The 26,836-nt window shown below is 41.9% G+C and overlaps 1 protein-coding gene across 2 annotated transcripts in view; it reads right to left on the bottom strand.

Moving 5' to 3' along the window:
- Positions 1-24: 24 nt before the first annotated feature.
- Positions 25-26,836, bottom strand: part of LOC134003710 (C-terminal-binding protein 2) — a 54,710-nt gene continuing 27,898 nt past the window's right edge. For both annotated transcript variants that reach the window (XM_062442981.1, XM_062442980.1), the window contains exons 2-9: positions 19,278-19,432; positions 14,487-14,631; positions 12,538-12,744; positions 7,794-8,008; positions 6,358-6,488; positions 3,996-4,123; positions 3,329-3,446; positions 25-1,625 (exon numbers count right to left, since the gene is read on the bottom strand). In XM_062442981.1, coding sequence (XP_062298965.1) covers positions 1,445-1,625; positions 3,329-3,446; positions 3,996-4,123; positions 6,358-6,488; positions 7,794-8,008; positions 12,538-12,744; positions 14,487-14,631; positions 19,278-19,432 — 1,280 coding nt within the window. In that variant the 3' untranslated portion in view covers positions 25-1,444. The remainder of the gene's footprint in view (positions 1,626-3,328; positions 3,447-3,995; positions 4,124-6,357; positions 6,489-7,793; positions 8,009-12,537; positions 12,745-14,486; positions 14,632-19,277; positions 19,433-26,836) is intronic.

Genomic DNA, 26,836 nt, shown 5'->3' on the forward strand with positions numbered 1-26,836 from the left:
AGAAAGAGAGAAAAGAGAGAGGGTGGATCACATAGGACTATGGTTATAGGAACATTTAACTAGGCAATACAAATCTAACAGGACTCTTCAAAACTCTTTAACACCAAAAACGTGGGATGCGCCTTGTATATAAAAATACCACAATGGAGAGGATGAGGGAAGAGAAAATATCCAGACTAACCAGATTAGTCATATCTTTTTTTTTTTTTTTTCCTCAAAGACAAAATTCTGGGAATAAACAATATCTGCAAAAAAGTGTTTTCCTGAGTAATTAAGAAAAGTTTGCTTTAACCCTTTCCTGTCTTCAAGAGTGTGAAGTGTGCTCAAAGAACGGAGGGAGTCGCGATTTGTCCGATGCTGCCGCTGAAGTGGATGAGATCAGGTGTCCGGTGGCTGTCAGTCATCTCCAGAAATGTCAGTTTGTCAGCACAGATGCAGTCACACGGACCTCCTCGGTTTTTTTTATGATTATGGAAAATATTCTCTCCCGTCACACTGACACAACTCTTAATAACTAAAAAGAAAAGTTAAATACTTAGCTGGCACCTCCCTCTGAATTCATTAAACTTCAGTTGCAATCAAACATGTAAAGTTTTGTTTAGTGTTTCCTGCTGAAGGCCTCAGAAAATAATCTCCACAGTTGATATACTAGAGCAAACTATGCCCTCTAGTGGTGAAACATTGTAACTCATAGCTGTCATATGTATTATTGCCAGGAAAGGGTTAAAACCCACTCTAGATTACTATAACTGATGAGCAATCTTTTCTTTTTGTTTGACGAATGATAAATATATATAAGTTGATAATTCATTTTAAGTCATTCACACTGAAGATCAAAAGAAAAAAAAAATTCTCTTCTGAGGCATAATGAGGGGCCTAAACAACACACAATAGTTACATAAGGAGGGTTGGAGCTATGGGGAGGAGAGGTGGGGAGGATCAGAGAGGGGAGGTTGGGAGGGGGAAGGAGGGGGAATAAGGTCCAGTAGCACATGATGCCAAAGTTTTTTTTCTCTTGTTTCTCCTGTTGGTGTGTCGAGATGTGGGCCTACGTTTCCCATGAGCTCTGAGGTGTAAGGGGTCAGGACAGAGTCTCATGGCGTGGCTGGGTAATCCCGGAGTGCTAAAAACACTGGACTCTGTGTCCACAATCATAGGCGTGTCCCGAAGAAAACAAAACGAAAAAAAACAACCCCAAAACATCATCATCAAAGAGTAAAGTCGGTACTGAACCCAAAGAGACAGAGAGAGTAAAAACTAAAACGTTAAAAGTACAAATTCCCCGGAACACTTCTTTTGTTCCCAGTTGCTGACTGATTGACAGGCAGCCGCTTGAGTCGTTTCACTGTCTCTTGGTCCCAGTTGGTCGGTTGCTTTGTGATTGGTTGGTTCTGAGTGTTGACGGGTTGGAGATGAGAAGTTGCCGTTTGTATCCCTTCTGCTGCTATTGCTCGGTGAGGTGCTCTCTGGTCTCGCCGTGTTTGGAGGGTTGGTTGGGCGACGGGGCCTGGGAGGGGTGTGTACCAGAGGGCAAGGTGTGGGCGATGGGCACCCCACCTGGCACCATGCCCTCTAACGCCCCCGGGATGCCTCCTGGAGCCACTCCAACCACACCTGGCGGGTATCTGGTGAAGGAGCAAGGTTAGAGATTAGTATTGAAGATGGAGTGACTCCTGGAGTGGGTGTAGTGGGATCATAGTTTGATCAGCCTACGTTCCCAATACTGCCAAAGACAGAATTCTCAGAAACAATCTGACATCTACTGACACTACCGGCTCTTTTCCATCTCAGGACTGTTTTTAAAAAAATGTAGAGTTTTTTGCTGCATTTCCCAACATTGTATTTATGTGTGAAGTAAGATGAAAACACAAGTAGACTATACTTTCTCACTGTTTCAAAGAGGTTACTACTAAAGCAATAATATAACCAGAAAATACTAGATTCTATCTGGAAATTAAAGTTGTTTTCTTTCTGCATGTGTCTTTTTTAACACACCGTGAAAAATGTCATAGTTGCAACTGCTTATTTTCATTTTACGATGGTTGAGTCTATTAAATGTCAGAAAACATTTGTTTACGAGTTCTGAGAGGTGACGAGGTTTCTAAGAAGCTTGTTCTGTCTGACCAACAGTTTAAAACCTAAACAAATTACATTTTCAATGATATAAAAGAGTGAAAGGCAGCAAATTGCCAATTTTGAGAAGATAAGGAGCCTGATAAATCAATTTATCAATTAGTAAATCTGTTAATTATCTTTTTTTCCTGTTGTTTCATCTCTAAAAATTACATCTTAAGCAAAAATGTTATCTTTTTCAAACGTATTTGGTATAATTTGCCTTTTTTATGGTTCTTAGGATGCAGTGGAAACAGATTTAGTACCTGGCAGAAAAGAGCCATTATATAACAGTATTCTGGAGAAAAAAAATCTTTCACAGAGGGAAAGTCACAAGTACACCATTCAACCAGTGAGGGGGAAAAGTATAAGATGTTTAATCCACCAGAAGTGGCCCAAAACCCATAAGAAGGAAACCACGAAGCATGACTCCATCCATGAAACTGCATCTGAATGGCTTCATATCATGCTTACTGGGATACTCAAAAGCCACATTCGCTGTCATCCATCTCTACTCTGTGCTCAGTCAAACAGGTGAGTACTGGGATGATTATAGAGGGGGACATACATCAGGTGAGCTCAGGAGAGAGGGGTCTATCCAGGACCTCCAGACAAAGGCTGTTGGCCCGGATGGTCGTATTTACCTGCTCCTGATCTAGGCATTAATTTTGTCTTGGGGGATGCCGGTTGTTACAGCCGGAAGAGTTTGGTTCAGCTGGCTGCGTGAAAGAAGCACATGGAGGCGGACATGCTGAGATCAGGAAGGGCCCAGAGTGGGACATGCTGGACAGAGAGTTACCTTTTTACTACTACAGAGCACAGTTAGTGAGTGGGCAGGGCATCAGGATCCATAGTGCTGAGTTCATGGATTCATTTACTATGCCAGCTTAATAAAATATATATTTAAAACAATCAATGTAGAGGAGCAAATCAAGAAAACTGAAATAACATGGCCTATTTAACACAGAAAAATGAGAAAATAATTGCAATTAAAGCTAATCCTATAAATAAACAGTAGTCCACTTTATAATTTGCTAACCTTTGTTTTCTTTGCATAGAAATAAATTTAAACAAGCAGCTCACAGGGGTTTAAATAATCAGTTAATTCTGACAATCTTACAGACAAATTAGCAGAAAATCCTAAATCAAGACAACCAAAAACACCCTAAAAACAGGGCGGCTTTAATCGTTAGCAGTCTGCATGTTCAGTCCTTACCTGTAGGCAGCACCGTTGAGCTCAGGGTGAACGCCTGGTTGATCCATAACGGCCCAAGGTGCCGTGGTGACAAAGAACTCCTTGTTGACGCAGTTTCTTAGGCTGTCAGGGATACGGCCTGTCATAAGAGCAGAACCCCAGACACACACACACACACACACACACACACACACACACACACACACACACACACACACACACACACACACACACACACACACACACACAAGTTAAAAGCAGAAGTGCCCACCAGCATAAATCATGCACGCTAAAAGGCCATAACCTGTTACAGGGGATGAGCGGCCAGAGGACGCCAAAGTGTTAATGAGTTCAGACTGACAAACATATCAGGCCTGGATACACAAATGCAAATTAAGACCATTTAACAATCTGGATGTTTTCTGGGAGGCCAGCCCTCAGGCTCTGCTCTGCTGTGCATCAGGAAGCTAATGATGACATCTATTAAGAGGCCCAGATTTAATAAAGGCTGCCCAGGGCCTATTGATGTGGAAATGTGACATCTGGGAAAGAAAGACGTGCAACAGGTCACATAGTAGACTGTGGGGAGGCGTGAGGGCCCAGGAAAAGGGTAATTTAATGTTGTATTTGTCAAGAGCTGTAATAAGAACAGATTTAACTTCTTTTTCTTTTTTTTTTGACTGCGTACCGGTGATGGCTCTTCGGATCTCAGTGGCGGCAGCCTCTCTCATCTCCAGAGAGGCCTGCTCACTATACCAGGCTGTGTGTGGTGTGCAGATCAGGTTCGGAGCGTCTTTCAGAGGGCCCTGAGCAAAACTACACACACACACACATACAAAGAAGGGGGAAAACAGAAAGAAGGACAACATTACAAAAATATATATCATAAAAGAGACTGAGAAAAGGCACAAAAAAAAGCTGTGTTTTTGTCTTAGTGGATTATGGTGTCAAATATTAGACCATTAGAAAATTACAAATAGGTTATTAAAAGTTTTATATTCACAGGTTGTGTAAACCGTAACATAGATAATATGTGATGAAAAAGCAATAGAAGTGCATTTGTCAAATAAATGACACTGGTTTAGATGGACAACACTGACCACGATTATTCAGAAATGTAGAAACCTTACAGTGACACTTATTGTCACAGCTTAAAAGTTGGTGTATGAAAATATTGCGAGGGAATTAGTTTCAGGTGAAGGTATCTAATAGGACAGAAATTCCTTTTCTTGTGTTTTTAGGTCAATCAGGCAGCTCATTTATATTCTAGTTTCTTCACAACTTAAAATGTTTGTGTACAATCTGCATGATAATTGTCATAATTGAAAAATACAGCTAGAGGGAGAAAATGTCAAATCCTGTTATTCACAAATGCCACCATCTTTCTCCTCCTTCTCCACAGCTTCCTTTTCTCTCCTCTCCTCCTCTTATGTGACACTGAAAAACAGATCTCCCCCTCCTCCTCTTCATCTATCCTCGTAACACCTCGTCTGATTGTGTGTATGTGTGTAACGCCTCGGCAGCGCCCTGAATCAGTGTCATGTCGCGTGGGATGGAGGGCCGAAGTTATGAAACACTCCCCTGCTGACATATTGGGTCAGTGGAGCATTAATGCAGCGCAGCCAGCTCCATCAGGCTGAGTTTCAGTCTTCTCAAGCAGCCAGTCAGCGGAGCAGCCGGCCAGAAACAAGCAGCCTCCAAACTCCCTAACTGCCCCTGATGCGTGAACAACACATCAACACCCGTTACCCTCTGAGATAGGAAACACTGTTCTCAGAAAAGGTGGAAAAGTGTCAGGCTGTTTGCCCTCTGGTGAGAGCAGGATTGGAAACTGAGATGGAGTTCATAGCTCAAAGCAAGATAGTGTGATGGAGCAGCAGGATGAGGGCAGGGAAGGTGATGTTTTAGTGAAACAGGCCAAGATTTGGGGGATTCGTTCAGAATGAAATGTGAAAACGATTCAATCTTAGTTTTTTAAATCTTTTTACTATTTTACTCAATTTAATTGTTCTAAATGTAGATACCACAGTGTCACCATCAGGACTTCATAGCCACAATTTGGTTGCATCATTTTACATTTTTGGCAGGAATATTTCACAAGATCAGGATTGAAGAAACAAAACCAATAAAAACATTACATATAATAATGCTGTAAAATTGTTTTTTTCTTTATGTTATAATGCAAACTCATTTCCATTAGGAAATGACTACAAAATGCATCATTAATCAATAAAGTGATTTGTTAAAACACTACACAAATGGATTGAATTTGCCACAAATTATAGATCATTACCTCATAAATTAGGCAAATGTTGACTGAATGTTCATAGTAGTATTTCCAGACTGATTTCCTTTTTGTCTTATTAGTCTATGTTAAAGCAATTAAAATAATTACTTTGTTAATTACTAGGCACAAAGATGACCTACAGTAATCTTGTGGGTGGTAAAAACAAAAACAAATACAGTGTAGAGTTGAAAGTTTTTGGTAGATTTCCAGCAAAACGGTGGAATGGGGTAAAGTATTTTTTCCACAAGGTTGTAGTGTATGAATGATCAGTCTTCAGCTCACAATTTGGAGAAAGTTGCAGTATTCATAAACAATATTTAAATCTTTCAAATGAGCTGTTTCGCATTTGGAAAAATATCTTGATAGAGGAAAGTGCTAAACGCCTAAAAAAGTAGAGGATACACTCTTTGTTGCACCTCACCGCACTCACCATCCAGCAGCTTCTCTAACAGTATTTATTTTCCTCTGACAGGAATAAATTAAGCTCTCCTCCTGAATTCCATTACTTGCAGGAGCCTCTTAGAAGAGCATGAGGTGTCTTTAACTTGTCATATGTCTGCCATTGTTTCTGCTTGCCTGCCTGTCTCTTCGGCTGTTTAAGGTTCTCTGGCTCTCTTTCTTTGTGTGTGATTTGTTTCTTTCCTTTCCTGCACACCCATCTATTTCCCTGTCTGTATGTGTCTCTCTACGTGAAGCAGCATTTTTCTGTCTGGCTTTCCTCTCTCCTCAGAAGGATTTTCTGTGTTTGTGTATATACACTTACGTAAAGGGCTCTGTCTCATGGACATCCAAGGCGGCTCCACGTATCCTGCCCTCCTTCAACGCCTGGGCCAGGGCCTTCTCATCCACCAGACCGCCCCGTGCGGTATTGACCAGGAACGCACCCTGACGCATCTGTGGCACAAGACACAGAATGCAAACCAATCAACACAGAAAAACTGAGATTTAGCCAGAAATGTACAGATAAAAAGAACAGATCTGTGTCTTTGTGTGTCCGTCAGCCTGGCATCTGTTTGATCTAAAGTGCAGCATCAATCTGGATTGGATGTCTACATTTAAGGGGTCTTAAAAATTAAGAATAAAAAAAAAAATGGTGACACCTTTGTTGCACCTGACACCTGAATCTGGGAGACAGACAGCACCTGGAAAAAAATACTGTCAGATGTGGGATAGAGCACAGTCTTTATCCAAAACCAAGAGATGAAATGAAGGATGAGGGATGAGCTGAATGATGAGGCAGCACCACCCCTTGCTGCTTGTGGGGGGGGAAAAAAGCAGACAACAAAAGTGTAAGAGGGAGGAAGAAAAAAAAAATCAAATGAATATGCTCAGAAGAAAGTAATCCCTTAATCTTGACAAAAGCTGAAATCCAGGGGCATGAAAAGCCTTTACGCTGGCAGGCAGTCTTTTATTAGGCCTTGGTTGATTTGACACACACAGAAACACACAAACATGTGCACACACGTTTTTACTTTAGAAGCCTGAAAGCGACTGCCAAGATTTTTGGTGAGGAAAGAGACGAAAGTGTTCTTTCACAGCAGCACTTAAGAGGCAGCTCAGAATCTTAAGCTTTGGAAAAACAGAGAGTTAACTAGGTTAGGCTATTACCCCTTCAAATAACTCACAAATTGAGGACGGACAGAGGAGGCACATGAGAGACAGAAAACAGAGAGTGGCAACATGGGGAGATATTGACAAAAAATGAGATGCTTCTTCAGTCGTTGTAGTTCTCCTACTTCCCTGCAGGTGTCACCCCAGGCAGCGCCTCGGAGTGCAGTTATTGACTCAGAACGGCGCTCTCCCCTTGCAGTACTCTCAGCCCCCTGCTGTGCAGCCTAGTCGATATATTTGCTGTAGCTGTGGGCTGGCGGTAATTGCATTTGACAGAGCAAAAGAATGAATTTGTGTCCAGCTTTGGTGGAGCTTAAGATAAAGAGCAGGGAATGTGCAGGCAGAAAGGCTGCTGCTGTTTCTTCTCGACTCCCCCCACCCCCCTCTCCCTTTCTACCAACTGTAATGCTCTTTAGGACAACCTCCAGGCTGACAGAGTAATAATACACCAGCAGCTCTGCTCGTCTACCTGCTAAATAGCACTGCATTAAGCCCAGGTCAGGTTACAGCTGCTCAATGGTATGTTCGGCTCTGTCGGGATGACATGTCGCGTTGTGTGTGTCTGAGCGCATGTTTTAAAGAATGTACCTGTTTGATGGTGAAGTCGTTGATGAGGTGGTGGTTGTGTTCGTTCAGGTTGCAGTGCAGGGAGACGCAGTCGCTCTGGTAGAGCAGGTCCTGCAGGGTGTAGACGCGCTGGACGCCCAGCGAGCGCTCCAGGCCGTCCTGCAGGTATGGGTCGTAGAAGATGACGTTGAAGCCGAAAACCTTGGCCCGCACCGCCACAGCCTGGCCCGAACGACCTAAGGACAGAGGCAGAAGAGATGCTAATAACTACTGTGGCTTAACATAAAAAGCAAGCAAACTTCAATATATATTTTACTAAATATTACAAAACGTAAAAGGGTTGTGAACACATCATTAGTGCTGCTAAAAGCTCTGAACACTGCCGTTGAATTCACAGTGCTACAACTGAGAAAAATAAAAACAAGTTTCCTGGGAAAAGTTCTGATTTAATTGTGGTGTGAACATAAAATCTAACAAATAAAAATAAAATTAAAAACTAGCCTTTCATTTTTATTCCACTGGTTTACACTTGAGAATGATTGCTCTGCCCCAACATCCTGTTTCAACAAAAGGAATTACATCATTAAGGAAGTGAAGAGATCCTTTTTGGTGTCTATAAAGAGCTGAAAAGATATTTGTTGTTGATAGAAAGCAACTGATTAATGAGGGGATAAGTGGTGGTTTCATGTTGGTGAACTAATTTTGCAAGCAGAGGACAATGTGAGGTAACTAGTCTCTAGTTGACACTGAATCTGAGGTGTATAAGCATCTCCCTCGCTGCCATTTATTGTTTAGGCTTTGAGTCTCCCCTCTGTTGATGGAGATGCCCATTCCTGCTCAGTGGCCGCCAAGAGAGTGATGGGAGAGTTGAGATGTTGTTGCTGGTGAAAAGGATGGATATGGTCCTTTACACTCTCAAGGTCCTCTCTTTGTGATGGAGCTCTTAGGCTCCACAGCCGAGGCAAATCACTCTCTCTTTTATTCCCTCCTTCAATCACAGCCAATAGAGACGGTGGCATAAAGACTCAGTGACAAAAGCCTTGTAATACTTAGTTAGGCTGGTCATGGGGAATACTATTTAGTGTGAAAAATGATTTTCAGCAATTATACAGCTGCAACTGAAAAAAAATTGTAATCAGTAATTAATCTGTGTCCATTATTTGATTCAGTTAGAAATCAACATACCCTAAGTGATCAAGTCTTGTAATGTAGTTTTTTTGGTGTATACATTTTCCTCAAATCAGCCCTGTGCATCTCTGCTGTTGAGTGATTTCCCAATATTCCCCCAAAATACCTTCTGGCACCACATAGAGCACAGGCATGAACTTGTTGAATTCAGCTGCTGGTTATAAGACGGTTAGAGGAGCGATACTGACAGCGACAGCAGCAGCAGCAGCAGGGGAATGGGTTTTTCCAGTCGGTTTGAAACACACCAGGTCGCCTTGTGGCTGCAGTGAAATCTGATTTACTGAAGCTGCTGGGATGGTAGGGGGGTGCAGTCAAAATTGGCATCTCTGCCACTTCTGCAACGATTTTCTGCCTATGTGATTGTTGGAACATTGGTGTAAAGTGGTGAGTTTAGAGAGAAGCAGTATCACTTTGATTTTATGGGACTGAGGATTAAATTAAATATTTACAGTTGATGTTTTAGGTATCTAAAAATATCTCTATTAATCCCTAATTTGACTGTAGCTGCACTGGTAAGAGGTTTTTTGTGGCTTTTTCCTTTAATATGGAATCACCCAAGAATCAAAACCATTTTCTGGCTCCTTTCTTTCTCCTTCCCTTCCCACAGCAATCAATTCCACTGACAGACAGCATAGACTGTAATCAGAGGCTCTAACACACACTCAGGTTGATCTGAGTGTTTCAGTCTTTTGCAGCCCACTCTCGGTAACAGACTTTTGCTTTGTGTAGCTCATTTATCCTCAGTCAAAGGGCGAGGACTGCACTAAATTGCGAGGCCAGACCAGAGATTTGTGAAAAGAAAAAAGAAAAAAAACCCTCTTTCCATGCTGGCTGCGCTGTGGCAGATGTGGCGGTGAATGGTCAAGGCTGACATGAAGGAAAGAATGCAGATCCCTCTTTTTTTTTTTTGTTAAAGAATGTTTTTGTGAAACCATCTATCCAGTGTTAATCTGTACAGCAGGCGGTCAGTGGATAGTTGGCTAAAACCTTGTGCTGTTTCATTGGATTGTGTCTGTGTGGTGCCTAACTAACTAACTAACTAACTAACTAACTAACTAACTAACTAACTAACTAACTAACTAACTAACCACTAGAGTGGAATCAATATTAAGATGTAAATAAATATATTTTCTATTATTGATATGTATTATTTGGAAACATTGATGTTAATAACAAAAAGCACAGAATAATTCATTAATATGGACAACAACATTTTTTCAGAAGTATTGCATGATCAGATTTGGCTGGAATCTGATAAATGATAACAGTGAATTATCTTATTTAAACAACTCAGATATATGTGCCTTATCATGATCATGTGACCTTTCAGGTGTTAAATAACTTCTACCAAGTTGGCTGTACTTCTATGGATAAACTACAGTAGAAAAATGTTTCAATAATTAGTAATCCAATCTATTTGTTGCAATACTGCATTTAAAACAAACAAAAACTAAATACAGTAAGTCATCATATCTGCATTGTGATAATATTTCTAAATAATAATCCAACTGATTCCCTGACTGTTCTTTTGGCTACTAGAAAGTTGCTTATGTACACACCCAGTAATGTTTCTGGTCTGCTGATGAACGTAAGTAAAATATTCACTCTTCTATTAACTCTGTTTAAGTCTCAACCACCTCCTAAGGGATATATTTGGCTGTTAAGCAGTTAAATGCTCCACTATTTTCACCATCTTTTTGCAAAACTTGTCTGCTATTTACTGCAGTCGGTTTTTAGAGCTTTTTCAATGAAAACAGCTGCCTGCTGCGCCTGGAAATGGCACTAATGAGAGCAGAGAGACTAACTGTGTGTTCAGACTACCGGCAACAAAGCAGCAGGCTACAAGTCATTTTCAATGGAAACTACAAACTGACGCCCGACACTTGTCGCTGCGTGACAGGAGTGACGCACTACTAATCAAAGTTGAGCTGGCCTCAACTTTTCAGCGCTATGATTTTGTTTCACCATTTCCACTCTCCTTCTCCCACCCCACATCTCCTGTTCCATTCCTTTAAAAAATAATGGAAGCTGATTCTTGCTGTTAGCCAGTTCTCTGTGCTGTTTAACCCTACCATTTTCATTTACTGTGACACCAACGAATCAAAACAGTAAAGTTGCGAGCGGGGAAATCAAAACAAGCTCTGTAGAGCTGAGGGGAACTGCAGAGGTACATGACATGCACTACAAACAGTCATTTGATCTATTGCTAATATAAAGATATTGATTATAGCAGCTTTAACAGGTTTTAATCATAAGTAGGAATCATCCTTTAAGCTGACAAATAACCAAGACAAAAAAGACGACTTGTCCCGAGTAAAATGATTCCCAAATTCCCAAATCAATTGTACAAAATAAAGTAAAGCGCTGACAAGGATTCTGTGGATTATATTAGATCATTCACAAAGAGAAGGTTTCAATGTATCCTTATTTCTGAAGCTTTCTTTCTGAAGAGTGATTGATGGTCCCATTTTTGCAGTGTAAAACTAATCCAGGGAGTGATAACTAAATCAATACTATTACATCTAAAATAAGAAATGATGAATGAATTCTTCAAAGAGCCCAATGCTGATTTTAAGAGAGTAGAAATTCAAAAAGGCTGGCAAGTCTGGTGCTTGAAGTGCTCTTCTTAAGTGTATTGTTGCCCCAGAGCCAGAGGTTGTTTTTTTAAAAATTCGGTGTATTTCCAGCCTGCAGAGTTGTGCAGCTGGCTGTATGTGCAGCAGAGTCCTACAAACAGACATCAGGAGGCCCTCGCACTCCCCAACCTCCCGCTGACAATGGACATTGTTTTGAAGACGGACTGAGCCAGAAAGACAGAGAGAGGAAGGCTGGAGGTGAGAGGATTGGGTGAGAAAGAGAGAGATTTGGGGGGGCACTCTCATTGCCAGGACCTGCTGTTTGGGCACAGTAAGTCTAGGCAGCTGTCTGGGACCTGAGGGAGGGAGGAGGTTGTGTGTTTATGTGTGTGTGTGTTTGTGTGTGTGAGTGTGTGGGGAGTGTATGTGGACACAGAGATAAGGTGGCACTCTGGAAAGGCTTGTGAGAAGACAGAGCATCTGTCAGCCCAGTGATGTTGAGACAGGGCAGAATGACGCACAAACACACACAATCAGCAGTAAAACAGGTGCAGATGGGGAAGCACACTGTAACACACAAACAGGCAGAATCCAGTCGACCATAAGGGGCCCGATTATGGCAGGGCAAGACAGCAAGGGACCACAGTGACAGAGGAGGAGAGTCGAAAAAAGAAGAAGAGAGAATAATGGAGATATAATGGCGAGCATTAGAGTGGTGGGGATGAGAGAACTGTGTGGCAGAGAAAAGGAAGCCAGCCCGGAGGGAGGCGAAACAGACAACCTTGAGATAATCTGTGGGACAGGCGGAGGGAGAAAAATAACCTTATCAGGCCAGGAAAACAGAAGGCACAATGAGCGGCAAGAGGATATGAAAACGCAGTCGGGAGAGCAAGGAAAGGGAGCAAAAAAACAAACAATAAAAAACACGATAAAAATTAGATGAATAGTAAAATAGAGTTGTAGATGGAAACTAAAAATAAAGGGTAGTAGATGATATTCACCAAAACCGATAAGTCCCAGGGTTTCACCACGGATGCGGGCGGCACCGGATGCCACCTCGCGGATCTGCTCCACACTCTGGACCCGCGTGCCCTCCCGAAGAGCCTGGTAGAGCCAGGTGTTTCGTCGGTAAAGGTTAAGGATGTGGCACAAGGTAGAGTCTGCCGTCTCCTCCACAGCTGCCGAGGGAATGTTACACACAGCGATGCCTGGAGAGACGGAGACAGGGCAAAGAAATCAATATCAGGATTTTAATAAGAACATTCTTCTAAAATCAATTAGAGCTTGACCTAAGATTTATTATCGGATTTATCTTGATAGAGAAAAATGTTACACTAATTACTTTTTCTCTTTTTTTTTTTTTTTTTTTTTTTTTTTTTTTTAAATCGGTGCATCGGTTGGCTCACTTATAATATGTGTAACCTGTTTAAATACAGTATCACCACTTAAAGATACTGGGCTGTTTGCTGATTGGTTGTTTAAACTTCTAGTTAATTCAGGTTACGTCAGGTTACATCACTAACAAAGTCATAACATTCATAATTTGATGAATTCTGTTTATTTATCTGTATCAGCCTTGATACTGATACAGTAAATCACAACATGGCAAATTTATGCAAAATCAGACAAAACGTGCTATGGATATATAACAAAAACTGTAATAACTAATTTGGTTAGTTTTTAATCACAATTTGCCTAAAATCCCTAATTTAGACATCTGCGTTTTGCAAAACAATATCACGTGTAACCATGTAATCATCATATAAAGACACTGAAAGTTGATGCACAATATATTCTAATCTATTTGCACTTATGAGCACATGCATAATAAAACATCCTGTCAATATCTCCTGCAGCAGAATGCTCATAATTGCGTTGCCTCCCTGACCTCACGGTATTACCTTGCCTATCCTCCAACAACACAAGAATATTTTTTTGGTAACACTTAAGCACTTCTGCCTGCCCTCGCTTTCCTCTAATGTCCTCATCCCACTCTGTATCTCACAGTAACAGCAAAGCCGTCTCTGGACAGAAAAAAATAGCCAGAGCCTGCTCAATCAATGGCCCCTTTTCTTCTCCCAGAGAACAGCCGTCATATCAGCACCACCTTCTCCAGGCACGATAGCTTTTGACTCCTGCGTTGTGAGGCAGAGCGCCGTCGGTGAGTGGGTGGCAGTTAGACACAGTATCTCATATTGGCAGGGAAATGGCAGCTTTGTCAACTGTAAGGGCTGTTTGAGCCACCAGCCTGCTGATATAAGCCTGGGTGGTGGTTCAGAGGCAAGACTGAACTCTACTCTCTCTGTGTGTCTTTCCTTTTCTGTCTCTTTGAACATTCTGGCTCACAGTGGGATGTCCACCATTCATCTGACTCTTTAATTCAGTCTTTGATACCGCTGTGAAAATCTATACGGCAAAAAAAACGAGGAAACGGTAAACAAGAAGAAGTCCCCCTTTAGGCAAAATCACTATCAAGTGTGTGATCTTGTTTTGACCTCTAAATGCAGCGCCCCCTTTGGCAAATCACTGCACTATTCGACATACCACAACACCAGTAGCGTGATGAATCATCCCCTCAAGCTTTACCCAAATCTGATTGGCAGCGCCTGAGGTATCGCATGTGATTAATGGAGAAACAAACAATCAGACAAGCGAAAAGGCAGATGCCAATTCACACTCCTCCCCATGAAGAAGTCAATACAACGTTGGATGAGTTCAAAGCACTGAAAGTCTACTAAGATCTCAGCCATTCTCTGAAATGAAGAAACAAATTGGAATGGAACAGAAGAACCCCCACACAATATCAATTTTATCCATATGTGACACACATATGACACTGCTGGCATGTTTGTATTTGACATTCTTTCTTATACATAACAGCACTATAGACTACACATTGCAGGCTATGATTTAAAAACGGTTATATTTGAGCTGATCAGAGAGTTCATACCAAGCTCTCCAGCAGCCTTGATGTCGATGTTGTCGTAGCCGCTGCCGATGCGGATGATGATGCGTAGAGCTTTGAACTTTTCCAGGTCCTCTCTGGTCAAGGTGATGGTGTGGTACATCATAGCTCCCACTGCCTCGTTGAGCACCTGCAGACACAATCTTTCATTACATTTTGAGCGATGACTTCATATTCTGTGAATGAAAGACAACTGAAGTGTTTTTTTCTGTCTTTAACATAATTATTTAATTCATTCATTGATTCATGCCTTTACTCATTTCATAATTAAGTCCATTCAATCATGAGGTTCACGTAACATGGCTATTAACCCATTTGAATTCATAGGAACCCATGACAATCACAAGATCACATTCCTTCCAGAGAAGCCATGAAAATCACATGTCTGGCATGACTTCGGACACTCAAGATAACGTTTAAGATTTCACAGCGAGGGGAACTACAGACATCACATGGTCACCAGCAGCAGTGACACACACAGTCCTTTTACAGACACGTGGTAGAAGCGGAACAAGTCATTATATTGTCTCGTAGGGGCCGCAATTCTGCATGGTCATCACAGTTGCACTCAGACTCCGCGGGTGTTTATGGACAAAGGATCTGGCTAATTGACTGGACAGAGAGGTCAACGCAGCCGCTGATGGCAGGATAAACCTTAAACCTAGGGTCAGCAATTAGGTTCAATCATGGGCCCAATCTGTCAGCATCTTTCATTGCAGGGACATTAACGGGTGCAGCAGTAAAGTGGGTCTATATGTTTTCTATATTTCTCTTGATTTAAGAACAAAATATATTTATAACACTGTCAAGGACTGTATCTTAGGGGGAAAATGGCATTAAGACACCATTTCTTTTGGACTGCCAATCATTTCTGGTTGTTGTGACAAACAAGTATGTTATGGTTATATAGACTAAAGTTGTGGAATTAACACATAAGACTTAATATCAGCACAATTCACTGTTCAAATGGCATTGTAGCCATCATTTTAATACCTCTCCTCTCCGTGTGAGGGCAGTATTCGATGTACCAAGGTATTGTATACTATTTATATGTTGTATACTACAATATTGAGGATCCAGAGGAAAAAAAATTGATGTAAACCATGAAAGTCCAAGCTTTGATCAGGGGGTCAAATATTTTTCTTCAGGCCCGGATTCGACCCACGGGCTACTATTAGCCTTATGATATGATAGCACATGGAAGTCATAAAAATAAAGAGTTGCACTAACATGACGTTTTGAATCCATTTGCATCCAGTCATACATTTCTTCAGTGGCAAAACACACCTTTTCGCAAAATCAGATAATACAACAAAAATTTAACTGGGCCAAATTATAATTAAGTTCATAAAATGTCCTAGTTTTGATAGTGTGGATGTAGTTGTTGATAGTAGATTGTATTTCTGCTACTAGTACTACTAGTTGAGCAGTAACTCTGTACTTGCATCTGCTATTGCATGTCTGTCGATCCTGGAGAAGAAATCATCCTGTTGCACAATTTTTCTCATGTTTTTGTCCTCATAATGTGTTTTTCCATCCTTTACTCAACTTGATAAGCATGTTTGTACTCAGCATTTAATGTCATTGTACATTGGATATCCTTGGGTTTTGAAGTGTTGGATAGACAAAAAAAGCTATTTGCTATATGGCAACTTGAGCTCTCATATCTTGACATTTTTACAGTCTAACATTATCATTGAAACACAATACTAAGAGACCATTTGCATAAATAGTCTAGATGCAGCTCTGATCTTAACACTGCAGTATGCATTGTGGCTACAAGTTAGCAGAGTGGAAATAGAAACAGTTTCTCCCAACCAAATGTGGAATTTCTGTGCTCCCCCCAGAGCGCAACTTACCAAAAAATGTACCCACAAACACAAAAAGCACACAATTCTCATATCCAACTAATCCATTCCATTTAGGTAGAAGTACACATGGCCTACATATAGATCCATCTTGAACCAAGTTATCCAGAGATAAAAACATTTACATGTTGCAGCTCAGGAATTATTAATAGATTTTTCCTTTTAATTGCCAAAACATACAGAGCTTCATAAATAACCACATGGTGGCGCTGTCTAACCCGAAGCAACAACAATTAAAATCAAATCACTTATTCTTTTTACTTTGGCCATGGAATAGCTTCCCTCCAAATTTTATTAGAAAATCTGCTGATACATTTTTGAGATTAAACAAATGGGTGAATTTGTGTGAAAAGTACATATCATAAAATGTAACTGAGTAAAACATTTGCCTCAGGGCCAAAAGTACTAATTAATTCAGGGGGACGTCACTGTGAAAAGCTACTCCTCTGTCACTTGAAGTAGACAAGGTGACCTGGCCTGTGATGTAGTCTAATGGTGATCTAAAGTATTCTCTCTCCGTATCAGCCACAGCTCCTGTCCGCGCCTAAATAACAGCTCTGCATTCACCTCCAGCCAAACTGCATTAGCTTTACTGTGATTAGCAGATTAGCTCTGAATTTCCATACTGCTTTTATTAGAGCCGTGTCCCGGCCAGGCCTTCAAGATACTAGTTCAAGGTTAAAATGCTTGCACGCACACGCACGCACACGCACGCACACGCACACACACACACACACACACACACACACACTCTTCTTCCTCTGGGCCAAGCCTGAAGGTCTAGTGCTGTTTTTGAACTGGAGAGGGAGTCTTTTTGCATGAGCAATTAAGCTTTTTTTGAGGGGAAATCCACTCTAAATGCAGTTTATTTTAATGGAAACTCTGACCTAATCTATATTCCCTTCTCCACTGTAACCAAAGCCTTGCTAGTTTTAACATTATCATTTCGGACGATGCCTGAGCTTTTCTGATATAGTGGCGAGGCCCCTTTCTGGTCGGGGTGAGCATGAAAGATAGAGTATACTATGGCAAAGGAGTTTTGATTTGGTGATACACGTACTTTACATTTTTAGTGTGTGTGTATTTGAGTGTGTGTGTTTGACTCTGCGGCTTACTGGGGAAGGATTTTATGGCTATGAGGTCATCCCACTAGTGAGCAGGGTGGATGTAGTGGCAATGAGAGCTGGATATAAAGCTGAAAACAGACTCCACCCGGTAAAGGAAAAATGCCAAAATGTTGCTTCTTAGCAATATTTAGCACTTCTTTAAAGGGTGACACGGTCGTATTAAAAAAAACATAGAACAAGTATTAAACACTGGCAAGCAACACCATGAAATAAAGTGGAGTATGTGGTTAAGAGAAAGATACAATCTATTATTTATTGCGCCTTTTAAATCCACTTCAGCAATGAAGCAAGTAAAAGGGAGAGCAGTTTTTAAGTGTGAGAATGAGGCTGACATGGCAATGTAAAGCTTAAATTATTAAAAAAACGTGTCAATAATATTGAGCTGTCAGTTATTTTTCTGCCAACATTTTCTGCTTACAGCTTTTCAGACATGACTATTTGCTGTTTTAATATGACTGTAAACTGTATCATGAGTGTTACTTGGACAAAACTATTTTACAATGTCAGCTTGCTCTCTCACATCTTGCAATTGTCACCCTTTTCTGACATTTTTACAGACTGTACAATCGCTTACGTAAACGGTCATTAGTTGCAGCCCTAATCTTGCCACCACAATTGGATGAACAGTCAGGCAGTGTTAAATGTGATAGGCCAATCTTGTCTCTATGCCACATGGGCAATCATCCAACCTTTACAAGCTGCATGTGACTATGAGACACGATGGCTGTGAGGGAGACAAGGGTTCGTCGACCTTGGAAGATGATGTTGGAGCGCAGGTGCTGAGTGCATGATTTGGTCTCCCTAAAGTGGTATTGCAACTTGATCTTGATCAGTATTCTCCTGTGTGTTTCATCAAGCCCCTATCACCCGAGAAATAAGGGATTACCGGGTAGAGGATCTGACATAACCTCAGGCCCCTTTCATATTCCACCCTTGACCACCCTTTTCCGATGAGTTCCTGTTGTTGTCTGGTGAAGATGGAGGCGAGTGTGGCAGCTGGTGTCTGTCCTGACAACATCATACTGAAACTGACAGAGTTATCATCGCTGCATCTCTGCATACACGTCCGCAGAAAGAAGAGATTGGACATTTTCAATCTACACCGCCCCTCTGGGTATCTAGACTGCAAGTTATTACAGTGAACTGCTGAATATGCTGGCGAGGTGAACATTACAATCATGTTTTTCCTGATAAGGCAGCGTTAAAACAAACAAAAAGCTACCCGCTCCCCCTCTTCTCCTCACCGCCCAAGGTCTTTGATTGAATTGATCTCTATGCAAATGCCTCTTTTTTAATATGTCCCATTTTCATAAAAACAGCGAGAGGAAAGATGTAGCGGCTCTCACTCCGTCTGCAGATGGAGAGATAGCACTTCGGTGATACCCATCTCCATGGTCATATATTGTTTTGCAGCCACGGTGCTGCATAAAAAGCAATAAAGAGGCTCTACAAGCCAATGTAATTACACTGCATCCCCGCCATACAAGACTCTCTATTAGAACAATGGCACTGATGTAGGCATCGCGCTCTGTGCCACAAAGTGATATTAAAACATAATGAAGCCACTATATTTTAACTGGCGAGTGTGTATGGGGCCAATATAACGCTCTTCACATGTTGGCACTGTGATAGGCAAGGAGAGAGGCAGACATGATTGAGTGGCAGACTCTATCGCTCCATCAACTTTCTGCTGCTCTGATGTTGAGCGGAGTGAAAGTGCAGTGCAGTGCAGTGTGCGTGTGTGTGTGTGTGTGTGTGTGTGTGTGTGTTTTCTTCTCTACCTTCTCGTGAATCTCCTGTGTTGACTGAGCATCACAGAAAGCGACAGTCGCCAAGTCTTTAAGGATGGGCATCTCCACGGTACAGTCGCGCCCGTCCAGCAGCGCCACCAGGGGGCGCGGATGCATAGGCCCGTTCATGATTTGGGGCCGAATACCTGAAGAGACAGGTGGAGAAAGAAAGGAAGATTAATTTATGGACAGGACGTTTCATTGACTGTCAACCCTTAACATTAATTAGAGGCTGCTTGTGATCTTAGTCAGGAAACAGTCCCTATGAAAACTGTTTACATATCTTTGGATTATTCTGAGTAACCAGGACGTTGTTCCTGTAAAAGCATACTCCTGTTAAGTTTTTAATGTCCCATTTTTATTGTATTGCAGTCACAACACAAGTGAATATCTAAAAACGGCTGGCACATTCTCAAACCCTGCCACAAATCAAACTGCATGGCTAGAGGTTTTGAGTGATAGAATATATTGTTTTATATTTGTTATCTTGTTGTATTCATGATACGACAAAATTGTGAGAGGCAACCATGAAGGGTATTATAAAAGATCACATACAAATAAAAGAAATACACGTTGAAAACACAAATGGATGTCTGCTAAAATCCTACTGAAGAAACACCAAATTTGCAGAGAATAAAATTACAATATTCAAGTCAAATTCTTAGTCTAACAATCACCATGTGATACTTCTCCTGTCTGCTGGAGTCAATTCAACTCTGTTTACTTGAATAATAAAAGACTCAGACAATATCTACCTGCTGTGTGAGTGCGTGTGTGTGTGTGCAGATGTTTTCACTTGTGTGTGCACACGTGCTGATTAGGATATAGTAGGAAGCAGGGCTTCTCCGAACTAACAAGCGTTGCTCAATAAATCAATGCACCTACTCAAGACTGGATTAGACCACAGCCCCACTTACAGGAATCCTCTCTGTGTCATGGCTCCCAAACACTTAGACCACATACACAAATCTGCACATACACAGGTACGTGAATGCAGGCAGATAAGAATATACAGTAGAGTGTATGCAGGTGCACTCACACATGCACTCTATCATACCAAGAGGGACATATTCCCTCGTGTGTACGTATGACAACTGCACTCTAATGTACACGCACTGCGGTTCTCATTTCTCAGTTTAAAGAAGAGGATCCAACACTTCCACAATGTGAGTGGAACCAGCAGCTGTGGAATGGAAGAAGAAAAAAATTTGGGAGCTACACCCTTAGAAATGAGTTTTGCTGCTGCCCTGCCTCAAAAGAGCCATGCATCATTGAAGGGGAGAGTATGAGAGAAAACGCTACAAGCCTGAAACAAACCCACAGCCAACTCGCATCTGCACTTCAGTGCACTTGACAAAGTGTGCGTCTCAATTCTGGTTTTGTCTCCGCGTGTATCTTTCTCCTTTCCCTCTCGACGCTTGCCTCACTTAAAGTGAAGAGAGCAGAGAAGAGCTGAGCTCCCCAGTGGGCCGACCTTCTCACACATCCCACTGAAAAAGACGTGTCGCGCTGAGAAGACAGACAATTAGGAACACTGCTTCATACAATGTTAACAAGTGAGAGGCATCAATATTCATGCTGCTGAGCGGCTTGTGGCTCAGAAATCAGCCAGTGGACGGATAGACCTGAGAAGGAAAGCAACTGTTCCTTGTTGAATAGCAGCACCCCAACAATGCACAGGTCCTGATTTTCACTCAGTTAGCAGCTATGGATCTGTGCAAGCTGACAAAACAGGCCAAAAGTCACTACAGACATGACCTACAACAGCAAGATCCCCTGTGGATGTTGCTGTGTGATGTCATGACATCACTTTCTTATCTGGTAATTTCTTGCTCTTCCCTCGTTTGCTGCTAAGATCTGTATCTGGATGCTTAAGAGTGACCTCATCCCGTGCGCGCATGTGAGCGTGCATGCAGGTGTGTGCATCTATGTGCTCTTATCCTGAAGATTACGATGACGTCAGACTCCGGGGATCGAGATAAGGAGCAGGGTGGAGGAAGGGAAAAAGGAGAGGAGAGTAGAGGTGGGACATGCTCTGTGGGATTACAGCAGCAGAGGAGGCTGATTAGGAGAGATAAAGTTGAGATTAGGAGATTTAAGACTGAGAAAGTTGTGTGTGTGGCCATTGCACAGAGAGGCTAAAACACACAGCGGGAAGACAAACAGGTGGGAGGGGGAGAGAGAGAAAAACAGCGAGACAGAGGAGAGCAAAATTAACACGTAAAACGAGCATGCATAAAAACACATTAAACACTGCCTGTTAGCCTCAAGAGCTCTCGTGAGACTTATCAGAGAAGAAGACGAGGAAGAGGATGAAAGGAGGAAAAGAGAGCACATAAACGACAGGAAAGAGACGCGAAGAAAGCCCAGCTGACAGAAAGTGAGGAGTCCAGCAGCGCAGTCTCTCAGGGCAGGGGGAGGATCGGCGCGGAGGTGTCATCTCCCCTGTGCCTTTCGCCTGTTGTCATGGTGATCACTTAACAGGCTTTGGCTGCCAGTTTTAATGCACTTTATTTTTGGCACCGTTGGCATCTGCACCGAGAGTTGAGGTTGGAGGCGCAAACGCCCGTATCCTCCTCGCACTCACGGTGCAAAGGGCGGAGGAGATGTTTTCTCTCCTGACAGACAGACAGCCGCCTCCACCCCTCCTCCTCCTCACCCACCGCCACCATCACATCCCTTCCATGCCCACTTATCACACTCTCTGTTCAAGACGAGTGACATAACCGCGGCAAAGGTGAGGCGTGGCGACTGAGCTGTCTGGGCCACATCTGCAACTGACAGCACATTGAATATTAATGGAGGCAGCTGGTAAAGACTGGGCGGTGATGATCGAGACCATTACAGTAAACTGAGTGTGTGAGAGAAATTGCACAATTAGCACCTGACTGTGTCTATGAATATAGCAGCGCTGAAGAGAGTACAGACATTTAGTGACCAACAATTTTGATCATGAATACATTTTTGAAGGATTAATGAAGGAAAAATGCTAAACTAATTTGAATTGCAGCTATTCTTTGTTTTAAATCACTGTACATTTATATATCTTTAAATATCATTAGGTCAATATGTGGATTGTGTAGGATGACACTACCAAGTTAACTAAGAGTTATTTATTTGGAGTCATGTTTAAGTCCACCTGATGAATTTTCACTCTCCTTTTAGCTCTGTTTAAGTCACCTTCAGCTCTTGAGGTAAATATCTGCTATCTTCAGCTGCAAGATGTTCTAATACCCATACCAGCTAGTTGCTACCTTTGTCAGTTGTTGCTGGGCAGGTAATGTCCATTGCTGGCTCAGACTCAATTATAGATGTGCATTAAGAAGAGCTGCAGAGTTGAGTGATTCCAGCCCTGTAAGCAATCCCTTTCACATCACACAGTCATCTGATTAATATAAAAAAATACTGATTCATGCAGGTTTGCAACATGCAGCGCTCTCTTTGCCTCGCGGAAAAGACTCACAACATCTGTAACCATGTCCCTGCTTCATCTAACCGGTGCTTGTATCTCATAGATTATAGACAGCAGTGGGTGTGCAGGTGAGAGAATGATGCAGCAGAGGAGAGGAGCGGCTGGCAGGCTGCTCTGAACCCTCAGGCAGAAGTTAGACAGGCTGAACTTCATGAATCATCCACTAGGTTTCTCTTTCGCTCCCTGACCTTTCAGTCTCTCCCTCTCTTTCACTCTCGTCTCCTCCTCAGTTAAATTTCGCCATATCGTCTGTGGCACTACATTTTTCCCGGATCTCTCCCTGTATGATAGCATCTTCTGACAGCTTCTCCTTTCTGCTGATGTCTACCTCTGTATCTCTGTTTGTTCGTCATGTATCTGCTTCTCCTTCCTTTATCTCTTTTTCCACGTAAATGTATTCCCCATCTCGGCTATCATTCCTCAGCTGTCTTCCAGTAATCACGGCCCCTCCTTTCTCTGTCGTCCTTTCCTCTCAACTGTCATTCTTTCTCATCCCTTTTTATCATTTTCACTCACTATTTATCAAAATCTCCCCTTTCCCTCTTGTTCTCTCTTTCCTTATCTCGGTCTTGCTAGAAGCCAGAGTGTGTATTCTTGAGTGTGTGTGTGTCTCTTCCTGTGTGACAGATTGATTCTCACTCTGCTGATTTTGATGGAGAGGAGATAATGTATTCGGGCAGGGGAAGCAGGGAGGTGACAGGCAACAATCCACCTGTGGTAAACTGACAGCATGTACATCAAACCAGTCACAACTAGAACCTCTGGGTCTGGCAGCTGCATAATACCTCCACACCCGGTTCTGATAGGTGACGCATTCATGACAATCCTCTCAGCACCATTCCTTTGCACAGCATACCTGTGATTTTAGAATAGGCTATAATATACAATAGTCTAGAAATAATGTGCTGTATATAGCTGACTAAAATATTAAATATACAGTATAGTTTTTAAACTGTGTTACATTAAAAAATCTAGATATCATAGTTAACATAAGTTGGAAGTGATATATTTTAGGTATTTTACTCATTTCACTGACAAATATGCAGGTTTAAAAAAAACAAAAAACTGGGCTAAATCTGTTTTTTTCAGACATTCAGGTTACATGTAATCAATGTGCCAACAGCATTAAAATGACTATATTTGTCAGTGTGATGCAGGTCGTAACTAGACGTTGAAATAGAATATTTCAAAAGCTGTGGAAGATGTCCAGTCGACATTTTTTCAAATTGTGGATGAAAAAAAGAGCTTAAAGAATAACACTCCCAGCCAATGTTGTCGCCTTATCGCATCATGCACACTTTCAGGTCTATATTTATATTCTGGGGCTCTAGTGGCATATTTTTGCTTTGCTTACAGTTAAAAGAATGCCCCATTGAACAACAAAGGCTACAGAACAGGTGGTCGTTTGTGAGCACGTGCGACCAATCTGACATAATCACGAGTAGGAAATAGAGGTAACATTGCAAAAGAAGCATTCAGAGCAGGCTGAAGTCCTGGCTTTTGACTTGCAGGGGGCATTTTATATACATTCACCTCACATGTTGGACCTTTAACCATGTTTAACAGAGATATCCAACATCATAACAGCTTAAAAATACTAGAAATTCACAAAAAGCATGATACGTCCCCTTTATGGAAAGCTAAAGTATTCAGCAGATTTCTCCAAAGTGTTGTTTGACTTGTAGCTATTGCATTTTTAAATGTGTTTACCTTTTATCTCAGTGATTTTAACTCAAAGCGCAGAAATGAATAAATATCAAAAACACATTCCATGAGTCGTACTGCATGGAAACAAGCTTTCACCTCCACCATGACAAACGCTGTCTCAGCTCTCTTGTTTTAACAGCGCTGTAACAGCTCACTCAGAGGGAACAGGCAGAAATAAAAAAGGGTGTTCAGCAGGGCTGCCATTGTTCTCTACAAGCTCTTGTGCTGCTGCCTGGTCTACAGCAGCCGCTGGCCGCCTGACTACTAACAGCCGCTGATTTAAACTGAGCCATGAAGTGATCAGAGACAAGAGGAGGACATATACTCACATACAGCGCAACAAATGTCAACAGATGTGATCACTGAGTGCAAGGGTGGGGTTTGTGGAGTGTTGGGGGTCATGTCCGAACTACGGGAGGCTCTTCATTTCACTCCTCCACTAATGAATCCCCCTCATTTATTTTCTTCTATGTTCTTGCTTCCTCTGCTAGTTGCTAAACTGTTGCCAGGCCACAGAGTGTGTGTATGTGTGTGTGTATGTGTGTGTGTGTGTGTGTGTGTGTGTGTGTGTTTGTGTGTGTGTGTGTGTGTGTGTGTGTGTGTGTGTGTTGGAAAGAGTAAACTTTCACTGAGGGAGGCAGCTGTCATGGATTTACCTGCCAAAGGAATAAATGCATGTAACTAGATGCTCTAGCTTCCGTTTCACTGGATCTTCAATGCAGTTAGTGAAATAAAAAGTGTTGGTCATGGTATTAGTTCAGTTATAGAACAGCACAGTCAGCAGAGTCAAGCACAGTGGGCGATAGAGGAGGTTATACAAGTGCCTGATTCAAAAGTAAATAAGCCGAATTTTCTATTTGATTATTATTATCATATGATATTATTGTTAGGTATTTACATTTACATTGATCAAGGTTTATTAATATTAATATAATAATATAATACAAATTCTGTAAAATGTGCAGAGGGTTGTGGTTGCATGACTGTTGATAAGCATGTGCTACACTCATTTAGTTACTATGACGAAAGGAGTATGTGCAGTGTAGGGGTGCGGAGCAAAATTCGGGAGAGACTCAGCAGCCAGACATTTCTCTGTTCTCTCTTTAAGAACAACTGAGATTGTCACCAAAATGAGAACAGCTGGTCCACCTTTAAGTCAGTCAAACTTAAGTGAGCCCGGTTAGGTTAGGCTACCCTATTGTGGCTAACTTTGAGGCTAATCCCCTTCTCTTCAATCAGCAGATGGCAAGCATGGGGGAACTTGGCTTGAGTCTTGAGGAGCTGTAGTATCTATTCACTGACAAACATCCTAAACTGTACACACATTGTACTGTTACATTCACAGCTGCTATATTCATACTCTTCTCCAGTGGCCAGCCTTACCTTCACACACACACACACACACACACACACACACACACACACACACACACACACACACACACACACACACACACACACACACACACACACACACACACACACACACACACACACACACACACACACACACACACACACACACACACACACACACACACACACACACACACACACACACTTTTATACTGACCGATTAATCAGTTAATTGAATAATCGTTTTAGCCTAAAATCAGCCAGATCTCACCGATTTCTCTGTACCTGACACCAGTCATTACACTCCTAATGACATAACAGAACATCTCCCCTCTAATATGTTTGTTCTATAGATTGAATAATCTTTAGCAACACAAGTATGACTTCAAAATCATACTTCTCTTATTATAACTCAGTTGTAGAAGAATAAAAGTACCAAGTGGTAATTTCTAAAAGGAACCCTCTCTCTGTCCTAAAAGCTTAGAAATATTTATGAGCTGGGTTTCATTAAGAAAATAGGCCTTGAAATTCATCAACAAAATTGGGGCCTTGGTAAGAACTACATATTATGTTAAAATCTTTAAAAGTCCCTGTAATAAAAAGGTGGTGAACTCAGTTAGCACAACAGACATTTTTCTCACTCAGAACTCACAACAGTCGTCAAAAATGGGAACGGGGTCACAATGAAAATTATTTTGGAAATCTAGGTCTCTGGTGAAAAGGCTTAAAACCACTTGACGTAGATTACTAGCTAAATGTGAGATCATACTTCTTTTGCTCAATCTCTGTCTCAGTCCTCAGTACTTTCATTCTAATCATTCCTGTAGACAGATACTTGTGGAACCCGAACTCAGCCTGGGCTGGAGGCAGCAGAGCCTGAGCCAGCAACACTTAGTCAGAGTCTGGCAGCGGGACGCAGCAGAGCAGCGCACCGGGGGATGAGGCCAGAGTTTCCATTATGCGGTGAAGGGAGCTGGGACTCTCTTCCTACTGCTGGCCTCGGCTGCTGGTGTTA

This window comes from Scomber scombrus, chromosome 21, assembly GCF_963691925.1.
Source record: "Scomber scombrus chromosome 21, fScoSco1.1, whole genome shotgun sequence".
NCBI classification, from domain to species: domain Eukaryota; kingdom Metazoa; phylum Chordata; class Actinopteri; order Scombriformes; family Scombridae; genus Scomber; species Scomber scombrus.